Source organism: Zootoca vivipara, chromosome 6, assembly GCF_965207765.1.
Source record: "Zootoca vivipara chromosome 6, rZooViv2.hap1.1, whole genome shotgun sequence".
In the NCBI taxonomy this organism is placed as follows: Eukaryota; Metazoa; Chordata; class Lepidosauria; order Squamata; family Lacertidae; genus Zootoca; species Zootoca vivipara.
The window spans coordinates 9148199-9172351 of record NC_142589.1 but is presented as its reverse complement, the minus strand read 5'-3'; the positions used below and the strand labels follow the sequence as shown (position 1 = coordinate 9172351).

The following is a 24153-nucleotide window of genomic DNA, read 5'->3' as shown; positions in this document are numbered from 1 at the left end:
ACCGGGAGCCAGTGTAGGCCTTTCAAGACCAGAGTTATGTGGTCTCAGTGGCCGCTCCCAGCCACCAGTCTAGCCGCCGCATTCTGGATTAATTGCAGTTTCCGGGTCACCTTCAAAGGTAGCCCCACGGAGAGTACATTGCAGTAGTCTAAGCGGGCGATAACCAGAGCATGCACCACTCTGGTGAGACAATCCGCAGGCAGGTAGGGTCTCAGCCTGCGTACCAGATGGAGCTGGTAGGCAGCTGCCCTGGACACAGAATTGACCTGCGCCTCCATGGACAGCTGTGAGTCCAAAATGGCTCCCAGGCTGCGCAGCTGGTCCTTTAGGGGCACACTTGCCCCATTCAGACAGGGCCGGCTCTAGGTAGACCCCCGGTGGCGCGGTGTGCCAGGGCGGCGGGCCGGTAGGCAGGGCACCGCGCGGCAAAGCTGCGCAGAAACCATGCTGCACCCTGCGAGGGCGGGGGCGCCGGAGCGATCTCCGCCCCTCAGCGCCAGGGCGGCCAACCTGCTCGAGACTGCCCTGCATTCAGAACCAGGGAATCCTCCACCCCTGCCCGCCTCCTGTCCCCACAAAACAGTACTTCCTGTCTTTTTTCCAGTACTAAAAACATTCTTCCTGTCTCTCCCCTCCCCCGTTCCAAACCTGCATGGCCTGGGACCCATAGCAGGTGTCAAGGCCACTGGGATGGCAGATCATTAACCAGCAGCCGATCTGGGAAGGTTACCCTGTAGCCAGCTGGGCAAGCAAAGAGGGGAGGTGGACATCTGCAATGGGGTGGAGAGCCAGCTCTGGGAAATAGCAGACTGGTCATTTCTTCGTCAGAGGGCAAATGGGCAAATTTAGCAGGGGATCAAATACTTTCCCCCCCTCACTGTAGATGGAGCAAGGGTCTGACTCAGACTTCAAGCCCCACGTCTGGGGTGATGGGGGCAGCGACTTCGGATTCCACAAGGTGGAATAGGCTGCAATCTGTGAGGTCTTCTGGCATGGGCGTAGGCAGGGGGGCAGGAGGGGGCAATTGCCCCCCCTAGAAGCAGGGCCGCTGGCCAGCCTGCCCCGCTGCCCGCCCGGTGCAGTCTCCCTTCTCCCTGGCTGGCTGTGGAGCGGGCGGAGGGGAAGCCAGCCAACCGCTTTGCGCGGCTCTGGGGCTTTCCCTCCACCTGCCCCGGCGATTGCAGAGGGGGAGGAGGGGATCGGAGCAGCCCGGTTTCGGGCTGATCCTGGCTCCCCCTTGCCCCTGCCGATCGCGGGGGGGAGGAGGGAGTCGGAGCAGCCCGATTTCGGGCTGATCCTGGCTCCCCCTTGCCCCTGCCGATCACGGAGGGGGAGGAGGGAGTCGGAGCAGCCCGATTTCGGGCTGATCCTGGCTCCCCCTCGCCCCTGCCGATCGCGGAGGGGGAGGAGGGAGTCGGAGCAGCCCGATTTCGGACTGATCCTGGCTCCCCCTCGCCCCTGCCGATTGCGGAGGGGGAGGAGGGAGTCGGAGCAGCCCGATTTCGGGCTGATCCTGGCACCCCCTCGCCCCTGCCGATCGCGGAGGGGGAGGAGGGAAAGCTGGCAAAGGAGAAGGGAGCTTTCCTTGCCCCACTGTGGCCCCTCCCCCACCCCTTGGCCCCTCCCCTTGCCCCCCTTGCCCCCCTGATTTTCATCCTGGTTACGCCCCTGTCTTCTGGCCTTAATCCAGGATGGGTGAAATTTCAGTTTCTCCTTTCCCCAATCTTGAATTCAGTTCTCCACATCAGCCTATGTATCATTTATCATCGTTATTTTTTTCCAATGTGCATGTTTCTATGCCATTTTTTCCTGACAGAAACACGTTTTGCAAAACATATTTCCTTAATACAATGCATCTACAGATTCAGTATGCATTTTTATGGACACTTTACCCCAGTGCTTTAAAAAAACTGTTTAGGGGGACTCTCTACTCATATTGAAATACTGCCCCTCAGTGAGGCCAAACTTAGATTCACAAAATGTTTAGGGGTATGCGCACCCCTGCATCTGTCCCCCCCAAAAAGCACTGCTTTACCCTAGTTATATGTATTTTTTAAATAAATAAATAAAAGTTACACAAATACTTGGCCGTAGAATTGCGTTGCAAACTCTGGAGAAGTGCAGATTTTCGAACGATTGCCATGTTTTGACGCTCATACTATTTCAGAAAGTGCAAACAAGGTAAATGAGAAGTGAAGTGAATTTATCCTGAAAGCTTTGGCGCTCTCTCTCTCTCTCTCTCTCTCTCTCTCTCTCTCTCTCTCTCTCTCCTAAACCTTCACTCTATTTTTTCCTCCTTCCGCCAGAGGGAGCAGAGTCGGATCTCGGTCCCTCTCTCTCCTCCAACCTTTTTGTCGCTCCACAAACCCTTGGCCCCCTTCTTTAGGGAGAGGTCTTGAACTCTGCAGACCACCCCTCCAGTTACCTTTGACCCTCCATTTAATCTCCCTGGGAAGGAAGGGGGGGGGGCGTGGAACAGTGGCCCAGCTAAGCAGGAAAAAATTGTTTTGCAACAAGGCAGGACAAAGGACCCGTGGAATCCCTTTTCGACCCAGGCAACCCTGGCCAACGGTGGCGGTCGGCTCTCCCAGCAACTCTTGGCTATTGAGCATCTTTGGACCATGCCTGCGGACAAACCATGCATTTAGAGCGCACATATTTCCCCTAGAGAGAATCCTGGAAAGTGTAGTTTGTTATGGGTGCTGGGAATTGTAGGTCTGTGAGGACTGAACTACAGTAAGTCTCTGCGGTCTGCGGGAGAGTTTCTGCTGCAAGTCCCATAGATCTCAGAAGCCGGCCCCACAGTGTCTCGGAGCAGGGCCTTTGGTGTGGCTGCCCCTGTTCTGCGAATCAAGGGGGACAAGATATGGCAGGGGCCCCCTGGCTTCACTTTACAAAGACATATTTGTTCCAATAGGCCTTCCTAGCTGTATCAGTGGGTCTTTGCCACAAGGGTCTCATAAATGTATTTGTTGTTCTTTAATGGCCTTTTATGTAAATCACCTTGAGACAGGTGATTTTAGGAGGCGATTAAGAGCCTAAAAAGAACCTGCTGGTTCAGGCCAATGGCCCATCTAGTCCAGCCTCCTGTTCTCATAGGGGCCAACCAGATGTCTATGGGGAGCCTGCAAGCAGGATTCGAATGCAAGAGCGTTCTCCCCTCCCCTGAATAGCAACTGCTATTGCTGCCTCCAACCCGTTACGGCTAATAGCCACATGAATTTGTCCAATCATCTTTCAAAGCCATCTAGGCTGGTGACCATTGCTGCCTCCTGCGGAAGTGAGTTCCATAGTTGAACTACCGTATTCTTCGCTCCATAGGACGCACCCGACCATAGGACGCACCTAGTTTTTAGAGGAGGAAAACAAGAAAAAATATATATTTTGCTTTCTTGAATTGTCCTAGGCATAGCAGCCAACTCCTAGAGGCCTAGGTGCCTTTGCCCCCTCCCCCATTAAATATTTGAGGAAGCTTCTTTTGCAAAGGGGGAAAGCTCCATTTTTTAAAGGATCAGCTCAAAGTTGTGCAGCTTTTTTTTGCAAATGGGAAAAGCCTTGGTTTTTTTGGGAGGGATCAGCTCACAGTTGTGCATCTTTTTTTGCAAAGGGGGGAAGCTCCATTTTTTAAGATCAGCTCAAAGTTGCTGAGTTTCCTTGCAAAGGGAAAAAATCCTGTTTTTATGGGGTTTAACTCACAGTTCTGCAGCTTCTTCTATAGGAAAGGAAAGGGACCCATTTCTACAGTTTCCAGACAGATAATCTAATCGCATGTCTCCCTCTGCAGACAACAATTGAGGCCTAGGCAAGGGGCCTGGAGGGGCCAGAGCTAGCTCTCTTATCTCCCTCCCTGATCTCTTGCAATCAGCTGCTGAGTGGGTTCCTTTCAGCTCATTCCCTCTTGTTAGCCTTTAGCTCTTTCTAAAAAAAAAAAAGCACGTAGTAGTTTTATGGATAATTGAATGGATGGAATTGATGGATAAATGAATATTGATACAGTAATAGAATGGGGTGTACCAGCTCTGGTTATTAAAACTGCTTTTCGTTGGGCTGCAACCAAACAGCCTGGATAGCTCGGTTGGTTAGAGCATGGTGCTGAGAACGCCAAGGTTGCAGGTTCGATCCCTGCATGGGACAGTTGCCTATATTGCAGGGGATTGGGCTAGAATGATGCTCAGGGTCCCTTCCAACTGTACAATTCTATGTTACACAAAGGGAGGGCTAATGGGAACTGAGATGGGGTGCATTACACTATGTCACCCCCTCCCTGCAAGAAACGTATCAACATGACACATCAGAAAACCACAACCACCCCTCCAAAGTGAATAGTTTTGTTTTGAATCAGCCAGTTTTCATGACTGATCAGATTTCCTCCGGTTAGGGAAAAGCCACATAAACCAGCAAGGAGTGGGAGCCGGGAGGTGGAATTGAGACGTGTTCAACGTTAGCACGACAGTCAGTGCCTGGAAACGTGTCTTTAAAAATTACCCCCTGTGCTGGAAGGAGGCAGTGCAAGTGAGGGCTGGGTGAAGCTCCATTGCTTCTTTTTTCAGACTGCCTTGGGAAGAGAGTGACTCCAAGAGAAAGAAGGAGCATGTCCCTTGTCTGCCGGGAGAGGGCAGCCGCGAGAGATCTTTCCTGCAAACCTGTACAGTATTACACTTTTTTAAAAAAATCCCAGGAAAACGTCAGAAAGAGCCAGGGTGAGTGGATCAGACCAAAAGGCTATCCTGTTGTGCCCCATCCTGCTTCACACAGCAGCCAAGCAAGGGAAAGGCCTTAGCTCAGCGGTAGATCCCCACCCAGGATGGATCCTTCCTGCCTGAAACCTTGGAGAGCCATTGCTGCTGCAAGTCAGTGTGGACAATACCGGTATATTGTCCAAGGGTCTCGTTCTTTGTAGGGCAGGTTCCTATGAAGAATGGCTGTGGCGTTTGGGACTTTTTTTAATTTACAGGGGGAAATGAGTCAGAGGCGACGGCTTAGAAGTTTATAAAACTAGGCCTGGCCTGGAGGAAGTGGACGGAGGAAAGGTTTTCCCCCCCTCTGTCATAAGACCAGAACTTGTGTGTGGACATCCAATGAAGTTGATCCAGGATGGATAAAGGGAAGTCTTTCTTCACAGAGCATGTAGTTAAATAATGGACCTTCCTCCTGCAGGAGGCAAGTGATGGCCACCAACTTGGATAGCTTTAGAATCATAGAACTGTAGAGTTGTAAGGGGTTCCGAGGGTCACCTAGTCCCTAACAGCCCGGTTTAGGGAAGTTTTTAATGTTTGATGTTTTATCGCATTACTGTACAGTATTATTATTATTTTGTTGGGAGCCGCCCAGAGTGGCTGTGGAAACCCAGCCAGATGGGCGGGATATAAATAAATTATTATTATTATTATTATTATTATTATTATTATTATTATTATTATACCTACAAAGGTCCGTATAGTTAAAGGTATGGTTTTCCCAGTAGTGATGCATGGAAGTGAGAGCTGGACCATAAAGATGGCTGATCGCCGAAGAATGGATGCTTTTGAATTATGGTGCTGGAGGAGACTCTTGAGAGTCCCATGGACTGCAAGAAGATCAAACCTATCCATTCTGAAGGAAATCGGCCCTGAGTGCTCACTGGAAGGACAGATCCTGAAGCTGAGGCTCCAATACTTTGGCCACCTCATGAGAAGAGAAGACTCCCTGGAAAAGACCCTGATGTTGGGAAAGATGGAGGGCACTAGGAGAAGGGGACGACAGAGGACAAGATGGTTGGACAGAGTTCTCGAAGCTACGAACATGAGTTTGACCAGACTGCGGGAGGCAGTGGAAGACAGGAGTGCCTGGCGTGCTCTGGTCCATGGGGTCACGAAGAGTCGGACACGACTAAACGACTAAACAACAACAACAAATTATTATTATTTTGATGAGGATGGCATTGTGTGGATGTTGTGCCCATCTTCCATGCCTGAGCAGCAGTGAGTGCAAAATGAACAGCCTTGCGGAAGGAAGCACACCAGGAAAGAGGGGTGCTTGTTTTTCTCAGCGGAGAGGGGTGACGGGGCCCAGCAACAGCAACCGGGCAGGAACAGGGTCTGCAGAAGCTGCCCCCCCCCACATCAGGGCAGAAGGCAGAAGCAACACGCTGGGGCTACCTGGATAGCCTTGGGGTCAACCTTCCACCTGGCTTACCTGCTCCCACAAACAGACAGCTTCTCCCTCACTCAAACAAGATATGGAGAGTGAATCATTAACGGCACTCCTATTGCTTTGGGGCTGTCACAGAGCAAGGGGTGGGGGCTGATCCGTAGACCCCCTAGGGGTGGGGTGAGGGGAACAGGAAGAAGCAGGAGATACCTAACATTGTAAGAAAAGCCCCCCTGGGTCATGCCAGTGGTCCTGCCCCCTGGAGAACCCCCTCCCCCAGGTGTGGGGCACTGAGGAAACAGCTCTGCTTGCTCCCCCAGTCATGATGGAGAGCCATTGATGGGGCCTGGGTCCTCCCAGGAAGAACAGAAGCGAAGGGGGTACAAACAGGCAGGATATATATGTGGTTCCTTCTTCCTTCCTTCCCAACAGCTTCTGACGGGTGGGAGAAAACGCAGCACAGACTGGATGGGCTCTACTTTCCTGTGCATACACAAACACACAGGGAAGGGCTGCAGCTCAGCAGGAGAGCACCTGCTTTGCATGCAGAAGGCCCCAGGTTCAGTCCCTGCTGGCAGCATCTCCAGGCAAGGCAGGGAGAGAATCCCTGTCTGAAACCACGAAGAGCCATTCTGCCAGTCAGTGTAGTAGGCAACATTGAGCTAGATGGACTAAGTAATAGGCAGACTCCTATGCTTCCATTTAAACGAGCCCTTTTTTTGTAACTATGAGGACTAGGAACTTGCTTTGTTTTTAATTTTTAAAAGACCGCAGTTCAGCCGTGGGGCATCTGCTTTGCATGCAGAAGGTCCAGGGTTCAGTCCCAAAGAAGGCCTAATCCAGTCCAGCCTCCTGTTCTGACAGTGGACACAGTGGTATTCTGAACCATCACCACCTTAGAGGCAGAGCCGAGCTAGTAGACATCGGGAATAGTGGATGGAGGCCTGCCCCTTCCCAATGGGTGGGGGAAAGAGGGCTTTACTCCCCAGGCAAGGTCTTTGGGGGCGAGGGGAAACGCCCCCTCCTCATCTCATCCCCGTCCCGTCCCGGGAAACTCCAGGCCAGCTTTGCCGGGAGGCTGGTGGAGCCGGAGATTTGGGGCGGTGCTGCTTGGCAAGGGAGGGGAGGAGGAGAGGCGGCCGGGAAGGAGGGGTCGACGTGTGTGTGGAGGGGGAGAAAAAGTTTTGCTGGGACTGCCGCGGGCTCGCCCTTTCGCCCGGCGAGCGCTCCGCGAGAGGAGGCCGATGCGCGAACGGGGCATCTTTGGCGACATCACCCCCCAGCTGCAGCGGCGGCCGCACCGTCGAAGAAGCGAGGAAGGAGGAGAAGGAAGGCTCGGTGCGCGCTCCCGGGCGCAGCAGGAGGAGGAGGAGAACGACCCCAAGCTCTTGCTGCTCCGCGCGCTGCAAATGGGAGCCGGGAAGAGGGAGCGGAGGAGGTCGCGGGGCTCCCCCTCGACGGCGCGCCCCTCCGGCGGCTGCTTCTGCTGGGCGCTGCTCCTGGCCGCCGCGCTTCTGGGCGTAAGTGGCGCTGGATGGTGGTGGTGGGGCGCTCCGGGAACGGCTTGGCCAAAGCGGATCGGCGCTGGGCGTCGGGAAGATCGGAGTTTGGAGCGGGAGGCGGGGGGGCGTCCGGAGATGCCTTCTCCTTTCTTCCTGCCCCCTTCCTTGCGCCTGGGTGGCTCCTGCCCCTCCCCGGCCGGCCCTGGGTGGGGTGCCCGCCTGCCTGTTCGCCTCCCGGGCGTCTAATTTTAAACGTGGGACTGGGGAGGCTATTCATGGCGCGGCTGGCGTCGGCGGGCTGACCCAGGCCCGGCTCGGCCGGCCACCGGGCTCCGCCACGTCCCCGGTGGAGTTTGGACCATGCCCGGCTGGAGGGCGCCGGCCAGGTGGAGAAAGTCCCGGCGTACCCGGGGCGCTCTCCATCTTCCTTTTCTCCTGGCCCGGCTCTAAATTTAAATGCTGACGGGCTCCAGAGAGAGACAGAGACAGAGACAGGGAGACCCGTAAAAATAGCAGTCTTAAAATAAAATGGAAAAGTGTTCGGAGCTGCAAAAACTTGGCCGCGCTCTGCGAGGGGCGAAAATTGCGCCCGGATGGAGAGAGAGGGTGAAATTTGGAGAGGTGGGGAGACGTGCCACCTGTGGTGCCCCGTTAGGCGGGATTTGCCCTGAAGTTGTGGGGTTCTGAGTGTTTCCACACCACTGGTACCCCCTCTCCAAACCACATTCCTTTAAGGGAGCTATGTCCAGCAAAATGGCGAGATCCCTGGGGTCCAGTTTCTGCGCACCGTGGGCGACTGGGTTTTGCTTCCTGGCGAGCGGAGAGACGAAAGGTGGCAGCCCGATACGTGGTCTGTGGGCTTTTGAGCTGGGGCAGCGGTTTGAGGGGTCCGGCATTGGCGCCCCCTAGGCAGGTGTCTGATTGGAGGGGGTGGGGGGTCCTTCAGCGGCAACAAACGGCCCCTGAATTCATCGCGTGGTTGTTGGAAGAAGTTGTTTTCTATTACTGAGTCAACGCTTTGACCCGATGCCTGTGTTGTCTACACAGACTGGCAGAAACGGCTCTGTCCGGGTTTCAAATGTGGGGCATTCCCAGCCCTACCTGGAGGATGCTGTGGGGGGGGGTTGAACCCAGGGCCTTATGGTGCTAAAGGGGGCTGCACTGATCCATTTAGACACTGATCATCATCATCAGCAGCAGTGGCTCTCCTGAGGGTTTCAGGCAGGGCAAACAGCCCTGCCAGGAGATGGATGAAATGTGCATGCCAAGGAGATGGTCCGACACTGAGCTTGCTTGCCTGCCTTCCTCATTTGGGGTTTCCACGTCAGGCACCAAAATATTAATTTGGCTTTCCCAGCCAACCACACACCCCTCTCCCCTCGCTGTGCCAGATTCCGCACTGATGCCGCTTTTAGAAGATGCCCCATTCCGATGCCATGAGCTTTTGCCTCCCACGTTTAACCACCCGCCCCTTGGCAGCCAGGCTGCACTGTCCCAGCAGCCTCACTTCCCCCTTACTTCAGCCTGCAGCCTCCCAGTGAGCCCAGTATGTTTCCGAGCACAATTCAAAGTGTCGGTGCTGACCTTTAAATGGCGTTGAAGGAGTGTCTGCACCCCCATCGTTCAACCTGGACACTGAGGTCCAGTTCCGATGGCCTTATGGTGGTTCCCTCCCTGTGAGAAGCGAGGTTGCAGGGGACCAGGCAGAGGGCCTTCTCGGTGGTGGCACCCACCCTGCGGAACACCCTCCCGTCAGATGTCAATGAAATAAACAAATATCTGACTTTTAGGAGACATCTGAAGGCAGCCCTGATTAGGGAAGTTTTTAATGCTTGAAGTTTTATTTTGTTTTAGTGTTATTATTACCCATTCTCTTGACCTGTTGCCTTCCCCCTTCACCATCAGGGGAGGGGGGGTGACTGGCAGGCCAGCCCGCTCTCCCCATGCTAGCCAGCCTGCCTTTCCACCCACACAGACAGCCCTCCGCACTATGCGCCGCTAACAATGGGCTGCTTTGTGCATGGCTCTCTGAGGGTTATGGGAAGAAAGAAGGGGGGGAGGCCCAGCACCAGCCACTCCTTGCCCTGGCTGGGCCCTTTTCCTGGAGGGCACATTCCTCGAGGCCTCCCCGTGGTACGGCCACACCCTTGGCAGAAGGTGCTGCCGCGCCACTATGCGCTATGCCTGCTGGTGTGCAAAGGAGGGGGGCCAGAGGTTGGGGTGGGGGAGAATGTGCCATGGGGTTTGGGTCAATTCAAGGAAAATGGGATCAGGTTGGCGTGCCGGGCAGACATTTGGAAAGCCCCCCTGTTGGTTGCTCTGGAGCGATGGAAGGAGGAGGAAGCTGCCTTGCACTGAGACAAGACAGCCGCTCCACCTGGTTCAGTAGTGCCTGCACTGGTTGGCAGCAGCTCTCCTTGGTTTTGGGGCAGCCCTGCGTGGAGACACCAGGGACCTTGCACATGTGAAGCAGGTCCTCCGCTGCTGTAAAACAAAACCAAGTTGCTAGTTCTCATGGTCAGATTTAGCGAGAGGCTCAGGAAGCTGCTCTGTAGTGAGCCAAAATGTTCCATCGCTGGCTAGCAGCAGCTCTCCAGGGTTTCAGACAAGGGGGCATGGTTGGTCAGCCCTATTCAGTGGAGAGATGCTGCCGGGGATTGAATATGGGACCTTCTGCATGCCAAGCAGGTGCTCTCATGCTCAGCTGCAGCCCTTCTCTCAAACGGACAAAGCTGCCTTATGCTGAGCCAGACTTTTCATCCATCAGTATTGCTCACACCCTCCAGGGTTGCAGCAGGATTCCCATTCCCTGCTAAAAGTAGCGATTCTAGTCCTCGTGGTTCTGCAAAAGGGCTGATTTGAATAAAAGCTGCCTTATTTGGAGTCAGACCATCGGCCCATCCAACTCAGTAATGTCTGCACTGTCTGTTAGTGGGGTTTCTCTTCCCAGCACTACATGGACATGTTGCCAGGGATTGAACCTGGGGCCTTCTGCATGCCAAGCAGTGGTCCTACCACTTAGCTACGGCTGTTCCCCGAAGGCCTGCCTTCTGTCTCCTCTTCCGGCTGCATCTGTGTTCTGACCCATCTCTCTTCCTTCCCACCCCCAGTTTTTAGGAGTGCCAGTCTGGGCTGGGGACTCTGGAGAGAAACAGCTGGTGGGGGACACATGCCCTTTCCTTGGGGGCGGTTTCTTCCCCCTTCCTCCAACCCGACCAGCCTGACCTCTCCCTACACCCCACCCAACACACACACATGCCCTGGCTTGCTTTTGGTGGGGAACCTGGCTGATTTGACTGTGGAATTTGCATGGGGTTGTGGGAAGAGGAATCCCTCATCCCAGGGTGGGATCCTGTTTGTGCGTCTGTGTGAAGTGGGGAAATGAAATCCGAGGCATGGCGGAACTGTAAACAGCGCTCTAAATATCATCCCTTTTTTGCGCCTGGATTGGGAACGCCCTATCTCCCCCCCCGACTTTATTTGGGCCTTGTCTCACCGGTGGGCAATCTCTCCCAATTGCTGGGGGAACCCAGAATTTGCGAAGGCGGCGATGGTGCGTTTGCTGGCTGCAGAGGTGGCTGCTTCGGAGGCATGCGCAGAGTGCCTTCTACTCCATAAACACCAAGAACACCTCTTGTGCTTGAATCTTGCTTGCTGGTTTCCCACATGCATTTGGTTGTCTGCTGTGAGAACAGGAGGCTGGACTAAGTGGGCCATTGGCCTGATCCTGCCGACCTCTTCTTACGTTCCTATCTGTGATTAGAGTCAGCGATTGAAATCAGCCAGGTGCATTTTATACCTGGCTATCTGCCCCTTGCGACCAAGTGAAGATGCCCTGGTGCCAGGATCATGCCTGACATCTCCGCAATCTGGAGCTGCGTGCCTGGGGATCCTTGGACCTTGCCTGCCTTTCACGCACTAGCAGCACACCCTGTAGAATTCTTATCTGTGATAGTTTATCTGCACAATTGGAACAAAATTCAGGGACCAAAATGTATTGGAAAATACGACTGGCCCCCAAATGGCAAACTAGACAATTCGTTTTGGCGACTGTAACCCTGGTTTATATCATAAGTTTCTAACACTGGGTAGAATGTGAGGCTAGCATACAGATTTCAGACTTGGTGTTGCTTTGTGCTAGAGGGGTGACTCCCTAAAGAATGGGGGAAGCTGGATTGTTAGTACACTTATTTTTTGGCCGGGTGGGGGAGTTTGGGGCAGTAGTCATGGAAGAAATGCCCCCAAGGCTGGGAAAAAGCTGTTCTCCAGAGAACAGTGGAAACCTCTTTATACTGAGTCAGACCTTTGGTCCATCAAGCTCAGCATCTCCTACTCTGACTGGCAGCAGTGCCACAACATTTCAGGCAGCTTTACCCAGAGAGATCGCTGGGGATTTGAACCCGGGGCCTTGTGCATGCCCAGCAGGTGCTCTATCACCAAGCTATGGCCATTCTTAATAAAGTAGCTGGTCAGTGTGAACAGACACTCATTTTCTCATTCTATGACTGTGCCTTCCCCGGTTGCTGATTTTATTTATTTTATAAAATGTGTCCACTGCTTTAACAAAAGCATTTTACAGAAAATTGAGTCTCTGTGTGGGCTGGTGAGGTTTCAGCGATGGGGCATGAGTCTCTCTGGAAGCCAGTCCAGTGGCGAATGGAACGCACCCTGCACAGGTTTTGGTGCGTTGGATTATTTCATATACTGTATCCCGGGAGCGAGCCCTGCAGTTCAGAGTGGATTTGGAAACTGCCCCCTCCCTTGCTTTAAAGGAGACTTGTGTGTGTCCCACCTTGGTGCAAGGTAGCCTGAGCTGCTGCGTCCCGCTTTGTTCTGACTTGGCGCGGGTCCCTTGACAGCTGGATGCCCTATTTCCAAACTGCTAGTCCCTGTGTCCTGACCTGACGCCGTTCTGTGTCTCAAGAGAGATCCGAATGAGATGGCTTGTGGTTGTTTTATTCTGGAGGCTGTATGTACATACTGTATTTGAATCCTCGCTCGGGCATTTGAAGTTGTGAAAGTTGTGCCTTGAGGAAAAGCAGCTCGTAAAATCACCCCATATTATTGTTGACTGATGGGTTGAATTCATAGCCCTTCCTTCCCTAGGAGCCCAAGGTGGCACACAAATCACACAGATTATAGCATTCAAGAAACCACCACAACTGAAACATCCAAAAGCATTTTAAATCCCCAAAGCAATTAAGATTTTAAGAAGCATCCTTCCACCCAATGATCTCGAGGTTGCCAGGAGAGGGATTCTTCAACCACTGCATGCCTGGATAAGCAGGAATGTTTTCAGATTCCTCTGGGAAGTGAACAATGATGGAGGCAAGTGGGCCATTGGCCAACTTCTGGTGGACCTCGTAGTTCAAGGCTGGGGGAGATCGGAGCCCTTTGGATTCCCTTATACTGTAAACTCACATTGTCCCCGCCCATTGTCTGTGCTGGCTGCTGGGGGTTAGAGTCTAGCAACACCTGGAGGTCTGCAAACTTCACATCCCTGAACTAGACCACCCCTTCCCTTCCCTGCCCACTAGCTACCACCATCACACCTCTGCCTTCTTTTAATGGTAAAGGTAAAGGGACCCCTGACCATTAGGTCCAGTCGCAGACGACTCTAAATTCTGGTCCTCAGCTGCACCCCATCTTTCCCTTAGCGGTCAAGGTTCCTGCTTCAGGCCCTCCGTCACGGGACCAGCCAGGCCTTGCGTTCTTGAGCAAGAGGGTCAGTTTAGGATCGCTGACCGCTTATGTCTTAATTCTCGAGGGATCCTGGCTTTGCACTCTTGCGTGGCAGATTCAAAGCACATTGTGGGCCGTAAGGATCCTTGATTTTAAAAAGAAACCAGCCCTCTCCTTTGTTAGGAGTGACAGCGCTAGCCAAAGGCATCCTCCTCCTTTGTTTAGAAAGCACTTGTCTCCTTGCTTTCAGACATTCATTTGGTGCCAGCCTTCATGGAATAAAGCCTGATCTGTCACCATGTCAATTGGGGAGGTCTAGTGCCCATCCAGGATATTTAAGCACCTGCCCGATTGTTTAGCTTTCTTACTTTTCTTTTTAAAAGAGATCTCAACCCATTTTCTTTACGCGTGGAGATACAAGGGGGGGAAATGTTGAGGTTGTATTGTACACAATTGAATTTAATAGCTGGCTGTTGTGTGACTATTCCCACCCTCCTTTTGGCCCCCTCCCCTATTTCCAGGTCCAAGCCAACATCTCTCCCCTTCCCTAGGTGAAGCTGATCCACCTGGGTTTCCCTGCAGTGATCCCCAAAGGATCCCCTGGAGAAGGAGGTTCTTGTTTGCTAGATGACTGTTAAAACATGTGTGGCTTTTTAGTCGAGAGAGCAGGATGGAGGCGCAGAAAATGGTGCAGAAAGCGGGCGAGGAAAAAGGTCTTCTCCCTGTCTCATAACACACAATAACTCTGGGCCGCGCCACACAGGTGAATGCTGGGAGATTCAGGACAAAGAAATGCTCTCTTCATGCAGCATATAGATGGACTATGGAACTCCCTCCCACAGGAGGCAGCGACAGGCACCAACTTGGTGGCTTTAAAAAAGGTTTGGGCAAAGACACAGAGGAGGAAGGCTCTCCAGGACTACTAGCCAGGATGCCTATGACCTACCTCCGCTGCCAATAATAATAATAATAATAATAATAATATTTATATCCCACCCATGTGGCTGGGTTTCCCCAGCCACTCTGGGTGGCTCCCAACGGAATATTAAAAATAGAATCAAACATTAAAAACTTCCCTAAACAGGGCTGCCTTCAGATGTCTTCTAAAAGTCAGTTAGTTGCTTATTTCCTTGACATCTGACGGGAGGGCATTCCACAGGGCGGGCGCCACCACCAAGAAGGCCCTCTTCCTGGTTCCCTGTAACCTCACTTCTCGCAGGGAGGGAACTGCCAGAAGGCCCTCGGAGCTGGACCTCAGTGTCCGGGCTGAACGATGGGGGTAGAGAGACGTCCCTGAATTTCAGCTGCTGGCAAAGTGCAGGAGAGGAGAGGGCTCTTGTGCTTAGATCCTCCTTGCAGGTTTTCCACGGGCATCGGGTTGGGATGCCAGGCTAGACGGGCCCACCATTCCCCTGATCCAGCAACCGGGCTCTTCCGAGGGTGCGGCTCGCGAAAGGAATGGGGGTGGGCTCACAGTTTTGAGGCAGGAGCTTTCTATGTCTGGTATCGCCTTCTTAGCGCATTCTTCAGGGAGGCTGTGTGTGTGTGTGTGTGTGTGTGTGTGTCTGTGTCTTCTCTGCCTTTCCTGGGTGTGTGCCACCCCTTGAAGGGGTTAAACTGCACCGCCCTTTCCTCCCCCCCCCCTGCTGTGGAAGAGGGCAAAGGGCACCAGCAGGAATGTCTGATAAGCCAGGTGGGGGCTGCAGGCAGCAGCACCCATCAAAGGCTCCCAGGCCTGGCGGGAGGGAGGTGGCAGAAAGCAGATCAGGCTGGGGAGGGCCAGAGGAACGAGAGGCGGGGTCTTCTTCCGTCTCCTGGCATGCAGGCAGCTGGCCGGGCTGGCTAGCTAGCATCAACGGCCTTGGAGTTAGCAGGGCAATTTGTCCCAATGACATAAGAAAGATTCCTGCCGGGTCACACCAGTGACCCACCTAGTCGGGCATCCTGTTCTCACACTGCCCAACCAGATGCCCATTCAGTGGGAAGCCCTTGAGCGGGACCTGGGCGCAGCAGCCGCTCTCCCCTCCTGCGGTTCCCAAAAACCGGGATTCGGAAGCATCTCTGCTTCCGGCCGTGGAGGCAAAGCATGGCCAGTAGCCACTGAAAGCCCACCTCGTCCAGGGAGTGCCCTCTGAGCCTTCTTTGCCCAGGCAATCTCTTTCTCCCTCCCTCCCACCCTCCTTCCGTTCCCGGGGCCCCACCCTGCCAGGACTTGCTGGAAGAATCCCTCAATTGCCCGCAAGAGTCTCGTCCGAAGGTGGTTGAGGGTATAGGATCTCTTCCCCGAACCCTTGTGGTGCAGGCAACATCTCTTGATGTCAATGCTTGTGGGCCTTTGTGTCTCTCCCCCCCCCCACATCCCCTCCACCCCCCAATCCTCTCCCTGCAGCAGCTGCTATTTTTGAGCCGGCTGTGAAGGATAAATTAGGCACTGTTCCTCGGGAGAGGAATGTGCCCATTGCTGGTCCAAAGCCCAAGCAGAGAATAGCCATTGGTCTTTAAAAGCTATTCAAAGACGGGCTGAGGGGGTGTGGGGGAAAGGAGGTGAAGGCGGCCTGCGGCCTGCGGGAAGTCGGCAAGCCTCTGAGCATGTGCAGAGTGCGCACTGCCTCCTGGGACGAGCTGCCTTTGCGCGCTGACCTGATGTTCCTGTATTTGCGCAGAGTGCAGACCCTGGCAGTTTGCCTTGGACACACCTGCCCCCTGATGCCCAAGAGGAGCCGGCTGCCCCCCTGCATGAGTTCATGTGCTCAAGGCAAATTGCACGTGCGAGGGGAGAATTACTGTCGCGCTCGGGTCCGCTGGCAGTAAATATGAGCTTCGCAAAAAGGTGGAGCTTCCGTGTCCAGAGGCAGTCCACCTCCAAACGCTGGTTGCTCTGAATGTGAGCCAAATGCTTAGGTGCTTGGATGGCTGGCTCAAACCTCCCTGGCCCGTTGCAGTCTACCTCCAAATGCCAGATACTCGGGTCCTGTTTGCAAGCTTTCCACTAGGGCACCTGGTTGGCCACTGTGGGAAGAAGAGGATGCTGGGCTGGACAGGCCTGGTTTGGCCTGATCCAGCTTCTGAGCTCTCTTTCGGTCTTTGTCCTGGCATTGGTAAGGTTTTGCACTCTCCTTCGCTAGCAGAGTCTGGAGGCTACCTGTCATGGGTGCTTTAGTCGAGATTCCTGCATTCTAGGGGGGTTGGACTAGATGGCTCTTGGGGTTCCTTCCAATTCTATGAGCTAGGCTGCTTTTCATCCTGGGACCACCCTGCTTCCCTGCCCAAAGCCTTGTGAACATAAGAAGAGCCTGCTGGATCAGACCGACCAGATGTGGGAAACTTGCAAGCAGAATTGGAGCACAAGAGCCCTTTCCCCCTCCTGTGGCCTCCAGCAAGTGATATTCGGAAGCCTCCATCTGTAGGGGCAAACACAGCTTACAGTAGTTACCAGAGCTAGTAGCCATTGATAGTCCTAACTGAATTTGTCTAAGCATCTTTTAAAGCCACCCCTGTTGGTGACCATCACTGCCTCCTGTGGCAGGGAGTTCCACAGTTTAACTCTGCATTGCCTGAATAAGTCCTTCCTTTTATCTGTCCCGAATCTTCAAACATTCAGCTTCGTTGGATGTCCGCCAGTTCTAGTGTTAAGAGAAAAACTTTTCTCTAGCCACTTTCTCCATGCCGTACATAATTTTTATAAACGTCTGCTGCGTCGCCTTGCCTTTTCTCTGAACTTTCTTTACCTTCCCTGTCTTTTCTCTGAACTTTCTTTTCCTTCCCTGCCTTTTCTCTGAACTTTCTTTGCCTCCCTTGCCTTTTCTCCGAACTTAAAAGTCCCAGACACCGAAACCGTTTCTCATAGGGGAGTCACTGCTTTAGCCGAGATTCCTGCATAGCAGGGGGTTGGACTGGATGTCCCTTAGGGGACCCATTCTACAATTCTATGATTCCCCACCCCTGATCCCTTGGGCTGCCCTTTTTCTGAACTTCCTCCAACACCCTTTGAGAGGGGAGGCGACCAACACAGTCCACAGCATTATTCCAAATGCCGGCTCCCCCATAGACTTGTAGCACAATGAACGTTCTGGTTGCCCTTCCGCGAACCTGTGGCCCAGCCTGGGTGCTGCTTCCCACCTGCCCCTCTGTCCATCTGTCCACCCACCCCCCCGCCGCTGCGCCCATCTCTTCCCTTTTCCCCTTCTGAGCAAACAAGGCAGATTAGGGCTTGTTTTGACTGGGGTCAGTGGGCACGATGCCCGCACGTTGGCTTCTGGGTGCCAAGTTATGCACGCTCTGGGCTGGGCTGGCCCTTTGCCCAAGGGAGAGGAGGAGGAGGAGGACACGGCTGGGTTGGCATGGATGGGCCAGATCACAAACAGAGATACAATCGCCTCTTGGCAGCCGCGGAGCCAAGCGGAGGGTCCCGATTCTGGGCTGAGGGCATCCCGCTGCCTCACCCCTCCTGAACCTGGGTCGGCAGAGGGATTGGGGGGCCATTCAGGACAGGAAAAGGAAAAGCTCGGAAGGCCCCGCTGACGTGGGTCAACCGTGGTGTGCAGGAAGCGGTGGGGGGGGGCACACTCTATAAATAACCTCTCCTCCCTTTCTCTGAAAGCTCGCAGTTGCTTTGCTCAGATCTCCTGGGCTGCCTGGGCCGTTCCCCAGCCTGGTGCCCACAAATATGCTTTGGACTTCAACTCCCAGCAGTCCCAGCTCTTTTGGACTACAACCCCATGCCCTCTTGCCTATGGATCTGACGGTCTGAGGCAGGTGTTGCAGCCCCTGCTCCCTGGACGCAGGGCTCTGGCCCAAGAACATAGGATGCTGGTTCTTGTAGCTTAGCATTGCCTACACTGGCTGGCAGCAGCAGCTCTCCAGGGTTCCAGGAAGGGTTTCTTTACCCAGCCCTCCCTGGAGGTGCTGCTGAGGATTGAACCTGGGACCTTCTGCATGCCAAGCAGGTGATTTACTGCCGATCTGTGTGTTCCTCTAGCAGCAAAGAAACATTCTAGTCCTCATGGTTCTCTAGAAAGGGTTGATCGAATTGGAAGCAACCTTAGGCAGAGGTGGAGCGCTGGATTGAACATGGCACCTTCTGCATGCCAAGCAAGTGCTTTACTGCTGCATACCCTCCAACATTTCTCTGATGAAAATAGAGATGTCCAGTTTAACAACAACCACAACCACCACAACAACAATTTTATTATTTATACGCTGCCCATCTGACTGAGTTGCCCCAGCCACTCTGAGCAGCTTTCAACATATAAAAATAATAATAAAACATTAAAAATGAAAAAAAAACTTACCTATAGAGGACTTCCTTCAAATGCCTATTTAAGCAGGGGCCAGCAAACTTTTCAGCAGGGGCCCGGTTCAGTGTCCCTCAGACCTTGTGGGGGGGGGGCGGACTATTTGGACTATTGGGGGGGTGAATGAATTCCTATGCCCCAAAATAACCCAGAGATGCATTTTAAATAAAAGCACACATTCTACTCATGTAAAAACACGCTGATTCCCGGACCGTCCGTGGGCCAGATTTAGAAGGCGATTGGGCCAGAACCGGCCCCTGGGCCTTGATTGGCCTTTCCATGTTCTAAAGGTTATATAGTTGTTTATCTCCTTTGGCTCAGTTGTCGCATAGCTCCATACCCTCCAACCTTTCTCTGATGAAAATAGAGACATCCCCTCAAACATTTATCTGATGAAAATAAGAGACATCACCCCAACTTTTCTCCGATAAAAATAGGGGCGTCCTAAGGAAAAGTGGGGGCATTCTGGGATCAATTTGGAAACTGGAGTGGCTTCTTTAAATCCAGGACCGTTTCTGGAAAACAGGGACGCTTGGAGAGTCTGTTACTGCTGATCTGTTTGGTTCTAACAGCAGTGAAACATTCTAGTCCTCATGGTTCTCAACAAAAGGCAGATATATTTGGAACCTGCTGTCGGCAGATGCAGAGTGCTGGATTGAACTGGGCACCTTCTGCACTCAGGGCTCTACCCCCAAATTGTGGCTCGTGCCTGTTTTGCTGAAGCCATTGGGGGGGGGGTTCGGCTGGATTTAGGCTCGACCCTCCGGCTTGGAGCGTTGTTTGTTCCTCCCAGGAAGGCCACGGGCCGCCTCCCCCTCCCCATTCACTCTGATCTGTTACTCCAAGGTTGACATGTAACATTAGCCATGCTTGCCCTAGAGGAAGCAGCGAGGCTGGAGTTACACTTCCCCCCCATCCCACCCCCTTCTTCATAGGAAGCTTTTGCCAAAGCCTCAGCTTTCGATAACCTGCAGTTGCGGGTTGGTTTGGGCGCTCATTGAAAACAGCAAATCTTTTGCAAAAAATAAATAGTTTTTGTTTTGTTAATAAGCAAGATAAGTCAAAGCTAAAGAACATAAAGAAATCGTGTTGCAGAAGGTTGAAAGCAACATAAAGTTGGACATAATAATTGACCCCGGTGTTGCAAAACATTCTAGCAAAATGCCCATTTTCTCATAAACCTGCAATTTCCCCCCCTTCCTTCTGGGTGTGTGTGTGGACCGAGGTCATCCTTACATCTGAAATCAAAAATCAAAATGGCAAATTTACTCAGCCCAGTATGAGATAGTGGTGAGTTTATATATCTCTTTCCCACCTTTGTCTCAGACTGGGACCCCCCACGCGGCTCCTGCGAATTAAAATGACCCTGATGAAATATAATGAGCTAAAAATATTATGCTGATTTTGAATTTCCTTCCCCGCCCCCCACAATATTTTGTGTTGTCTCCGTATTCACGGTTATACCCGAAATTCATTAAAGAAAAGAGAGCTAAAAGCATATTAATTCACAAGAATCTTGTTTGATTTTGAAATTCAAATGCGATAAATGTGAGGTTTATTTTGTAAAACCAATAAAAATATTCCAAAAAAGTACCCCCCCACACACAACAAATAGATTGAAATGCAGGTGGTAAAAACAGCACAACACTATTTAAAGGCCATTTCCCTAAAAAGCACAGTCAGCCCCCAAAAGCCTGTTGGAGTCCTCACCTGCTGTTGGAAGGACAGCGAGGAGGGAGTTTCGAAGCCTGGGAGCAGCCACCACCAAGAAGGCCCTGCCTCTACGGTATCTTGAGCGGAGGGCATCGTTGCCAGGGGCTCCAATCTAGGGAGTGGGTGTCGTGGAGAGTCAGGAGCGGGACCTGAAGAGAGTTGCCAGGGCCACAGGGAGAGAGAAATGCCCCCATGGAACATTTGTGACAAAGCGAATGTCCAGGAGAGACGGGGAAAAACCAACCTACCGGTAGCAGCCTATCCATGAGCCAGTCAACAGGGAGCTACTCCTTTGTAAAACTTCACACCCTTGTGAGGTAGGTTAGTCTGCGGCTAAGTGGTGGATTTGAGGACACCTAGTGAGCTTCAAGGCTGAGGGGGGCGGGAATTGAGCCTTGGCCTCTCAGGGTTTCCCAAACTTGAGTCTTCAGCTGTTTCCGGACTGCAACTCTCATCATCCCTAGCTAGCAAGACCAATGGTCAGGAGTGATGGGAATTATGGTCCAAAAGCAGTTTGGGAAACACTGCCCTTGTCTAACCACTAGGCCATGCTGACCCTCTCTTTCTAGCCCCTGGCTGATCGCTCCTGGGGAATCTACAAAACTCCCAAGAGGTCTGCCGTGTTGCCTGCAGACTTCCTTTGTGGCAAGATCCCAGGCAGAGCGAGCGGCCCCTGAGTTTGTGAGCAGCTCCTCAGAGGAAGCCCAGCTGCAACAGCCTCTCCGCTTATGCAGAAATCTCACCCTCTTTCCAGCCACTCTCATCTGGCCTGCGGTTATCCCTGTGTCTTATGCAATGTGGGAAAACTGTATGGGAGGGAGGGAGGGAGAGTCAGAGAGGCTTTTTGGACGAAGCTCAGCAGGGAGCTAGGTGCTGTCTTTGCACGTAAGGGAAGTTGGCTGTGAGCCAGTTCCTTCCAAGGAGAGTCTGGGCTTTGTGACGTGCCTCCCGCCATGCCGCTAGTCCTCATTGCCGAAACCCAGTGTATGTGTGTTTGTGTGCAAGCTCGTGCATTGAACCTTGCATTGTCTGTCCGCTGTCCTGGTTTTGGAGATGCCCATCAGGCTCTCCCCCTTCTCCCCCTACCCCACGGCTGCTCTGCCTTAAGTGGATAATAGCATCCCTTACGTAAATCTACTCTGTGGCCACATCTGGAATAGCAAACGCCTTTCTGGTCAAAAGGAAAAAAAGAAAATGATATCATTGCGATGGAAAAGGGCAACCCAGATGGTTTGGGGCATGAGTGTGGGGGGTGCCTGCCTCCCTCCACATGTTGTGGGCCCTACCAGCCAGCATGCCAGTAGCAAGAGCTAGCCATCACTCCTAATTTCAGGGTCGCTGGTTCGAGCCCCACATTGGGCAAAAGATTCCTGCATTGCTCTTCCTCTTGATCAATGATGGGAAACCAGGGAAGAACGAGTATTTTTAAGAGGCTGGGTTAAATTTTTAATTTATTTAAAAGACCACTGTAAACAGTTAAAATAATTGGCAGGGATGTAATGACACTTGTAATGTGGAATTAACCACGGTAACTGGAAAATACAACAGATTGACAATGGTAAAATATGCAGCAAAGTTAATCTTAAACATGGAACCCATGGAGGGAGGGAAGGAGGCCCGAAGGTTCAAAAGAACCTTTTATTTTAATGTTATAAAATGTATAAAAATGTGAAAAACCAATCAAAATAAAAAGATTCCTGCATTGCAGGGGGTTGGACTAGATGACCCACAGGGTCCCTTCTCCAAACTCGATACGATTCCACCCCGAGTCAAGTTGAAATCTGTGGGCCAGCGCAGCTGCCTTGCTGGGCTAAGATCCATCCCTGGCATTGCCTGGTGTTTTGCAAAACTCTTCCCAGATTATCAGCCCCTGGCCCTCGGAGGGATTTGCTGGGCTTTTGCGGACAGGATGTTCTCCTTTGGCCAATGGCGTAGGATTCCAGGGCAGGAGGTGACAGGCAGCAGGCAAAGAAATGTGCAGCTTCCGGTAATCGGAGCCCGGCGGCAGCAGGGGCTCTCTCAACCCCTTCCTCCATGCACCCCCTCCCAGCCAGCCAGCCGGCCGTGGCGGCCGACAGGTGCTGTGCAACTTTTTATACTCCATCCAAAACTTCAGAGCTGCAGCCCTGGAGATGTGTAGACGTACAACTCTCCTGTTGTTCTACTGAGTGCTGCATCCTTTGGCCTGGGCAGTGTTCATGGAGGAGGGGACCTGTGCTCTGCCCCAGGCAGGATACGGCCCCAACGGAAGCCTGCTGCATTGATTTGTTCTTTGTGTTTATTTCATTCCACCTTTAATTGGTGTACTGCCTTTCTTTATTGCGATACAAAAGGGGGGTTACAACAGCAGAATATACGGCAAAGGACACGTACGCCTTATAATAATCTGATCCGGTACAAAAAGTCATAGTAAAAGATAAAATGAAGTAATAATCTATTAGAATATAATAGTACACAACAAAATTAACTCTCGAAACACCGGCAAATAATAATGAAACAGAATTTCACTCTTAACAATTACAGCAAATACAGTGGTGCCTCGCTTAACGAATGCCCTGCTTAACGAAATTTCCGCTTAACGAAAGGATTTTTCGAGCGGAGGTTGCCTCGCTAGACGAATTCGTTTTATGAAAAATTTGTCTAGCGATTCGCGGTTTCCCATAGGAATGCATTGAAATTCAATTAATGCGTTCCTATGGGCAAATTTTTTTTAAAAAAATTCAATGCATTCCTATGGGATTCGCTAGATGAATTTTTCGTTATAAGAATAGACCCGTGGAACAAATTAAATTCGTCTAGCGAGGCACCACTGTAGTTACTAAACTACAACTAATTTTATTATTTGTACCCCATCCATTTGACAGGGTTGCCCCAGCCACTCTGGGCAGCTTTCAATATATATAGAAACAGAATCAATTATTAGACATTAAGGAGCTCCCCTATACAGGAATAGCTACAAGTCACAAGGCGTAAAATACCACAACACATACCAAACCATGTAAAAAGGATCAAATTGAGAAACAAAGATATATGATGCAGAAATGGCGAAACTTAGCGGAAAAATAAGAAATCAGGTTAAAAAATCTTTTAGATAAAAGAATGGAAATGGTTTATTGAATATTTACAAATTGTAAACAGTTAAGAACATGGGCAGGATTATTGTAATCACCTGCAGTTTTATAAGAGTACTAGCTGGGCCTGCCACGCATTGCTGTGGGTCCCTACCTCCGTTCCCCGCAAACCTGAGCTGAGGTGTTTTGGGGCATAGGTGGCTAGGGGCAGGATCCCGGCGTGGCCCTTTGTGGAGGAATGACCGTTCTGGCAGTTATAGCATATTGGTTGCTGAGACGCAGGTTCGGCCTTCTATTTCCCAGGATGCACTCTGTCCCGCCCTTGGAAACGCAGCTTCTGCGTTTTATTTCCCAGCATGCCCGGCAGTGTCTGAGTTTTGAGGTCCACAAAACGGGGTTTTTACCTTGCACTGGGGTGTCCTCTGTATCCACAAATGGTATGTGGACACTCGGTTATTCGCATGTGATGTTGTGTCCAAATTTCATTGGCATTGGTCAAGCGGTTTTGGTGAGAGGTGGAGACCAACACACAAGCCCCTTTTACATTTATTTATACAGTATATAGATATATTTAAAGCAGATGAATAAATGAGAAAATTAAGTCAATTTGGAATGTGCAGAAAATATAAGAAACCGATTTAAGGAACCGCAGAAGGGGGGGGGGAGGAAGTCGAGTTTTGAAATGTTAAAATGATTGTGGAATTATTGAAATGTATAAAACTTGAAAATCATAGTAAAGAAACAGATACATCTGCAAAAGGT

General features: G+C 51.9%; 1 protein-coding gene and 1 non-coding gene across 15 annotated transcripts in view; both read left to right on the top strand.

Annotated features, from left to right (window-relative positions):
- The first annotated feature begins 4060 nt into the window (after window positions 1–4060).
- Window positions 4061–4134, top strand: TRNAL-GAG (transfer RNA leucine (anticodon GAG)). Its single transcript has one exon. It is a non-coding gene; the product is annotated as a tRNA-Leu (tRNA).
- Window positions 4135–7254: 3120 nt separating this feature from the next.
- Window positions 7255–24153, top strand: part of HSPG2 (heparan sulfate proteoglycan 2) — a 198743-nt gene continuing 181844 nt past the window's right edge. For 13 of the 14 annotated variants that reach the window (XM_088671505.1, XM_088671499.1, XM_088671498.1 and 10 more), the window contains exon 1: window positions 7255–7649. In XM_088671505.1, coding sequence (XP_088527631.1) covers window positions 7374–7649 — 276 coding nt within the window. In that variant the 5' untranslated portion in view covers window positions 7255–7373. The remainder of the gene's footprint in view (window positions 7650–24153) is intronic. The other variant, XM_060276277.2, reaches the window with a different exon arrangement.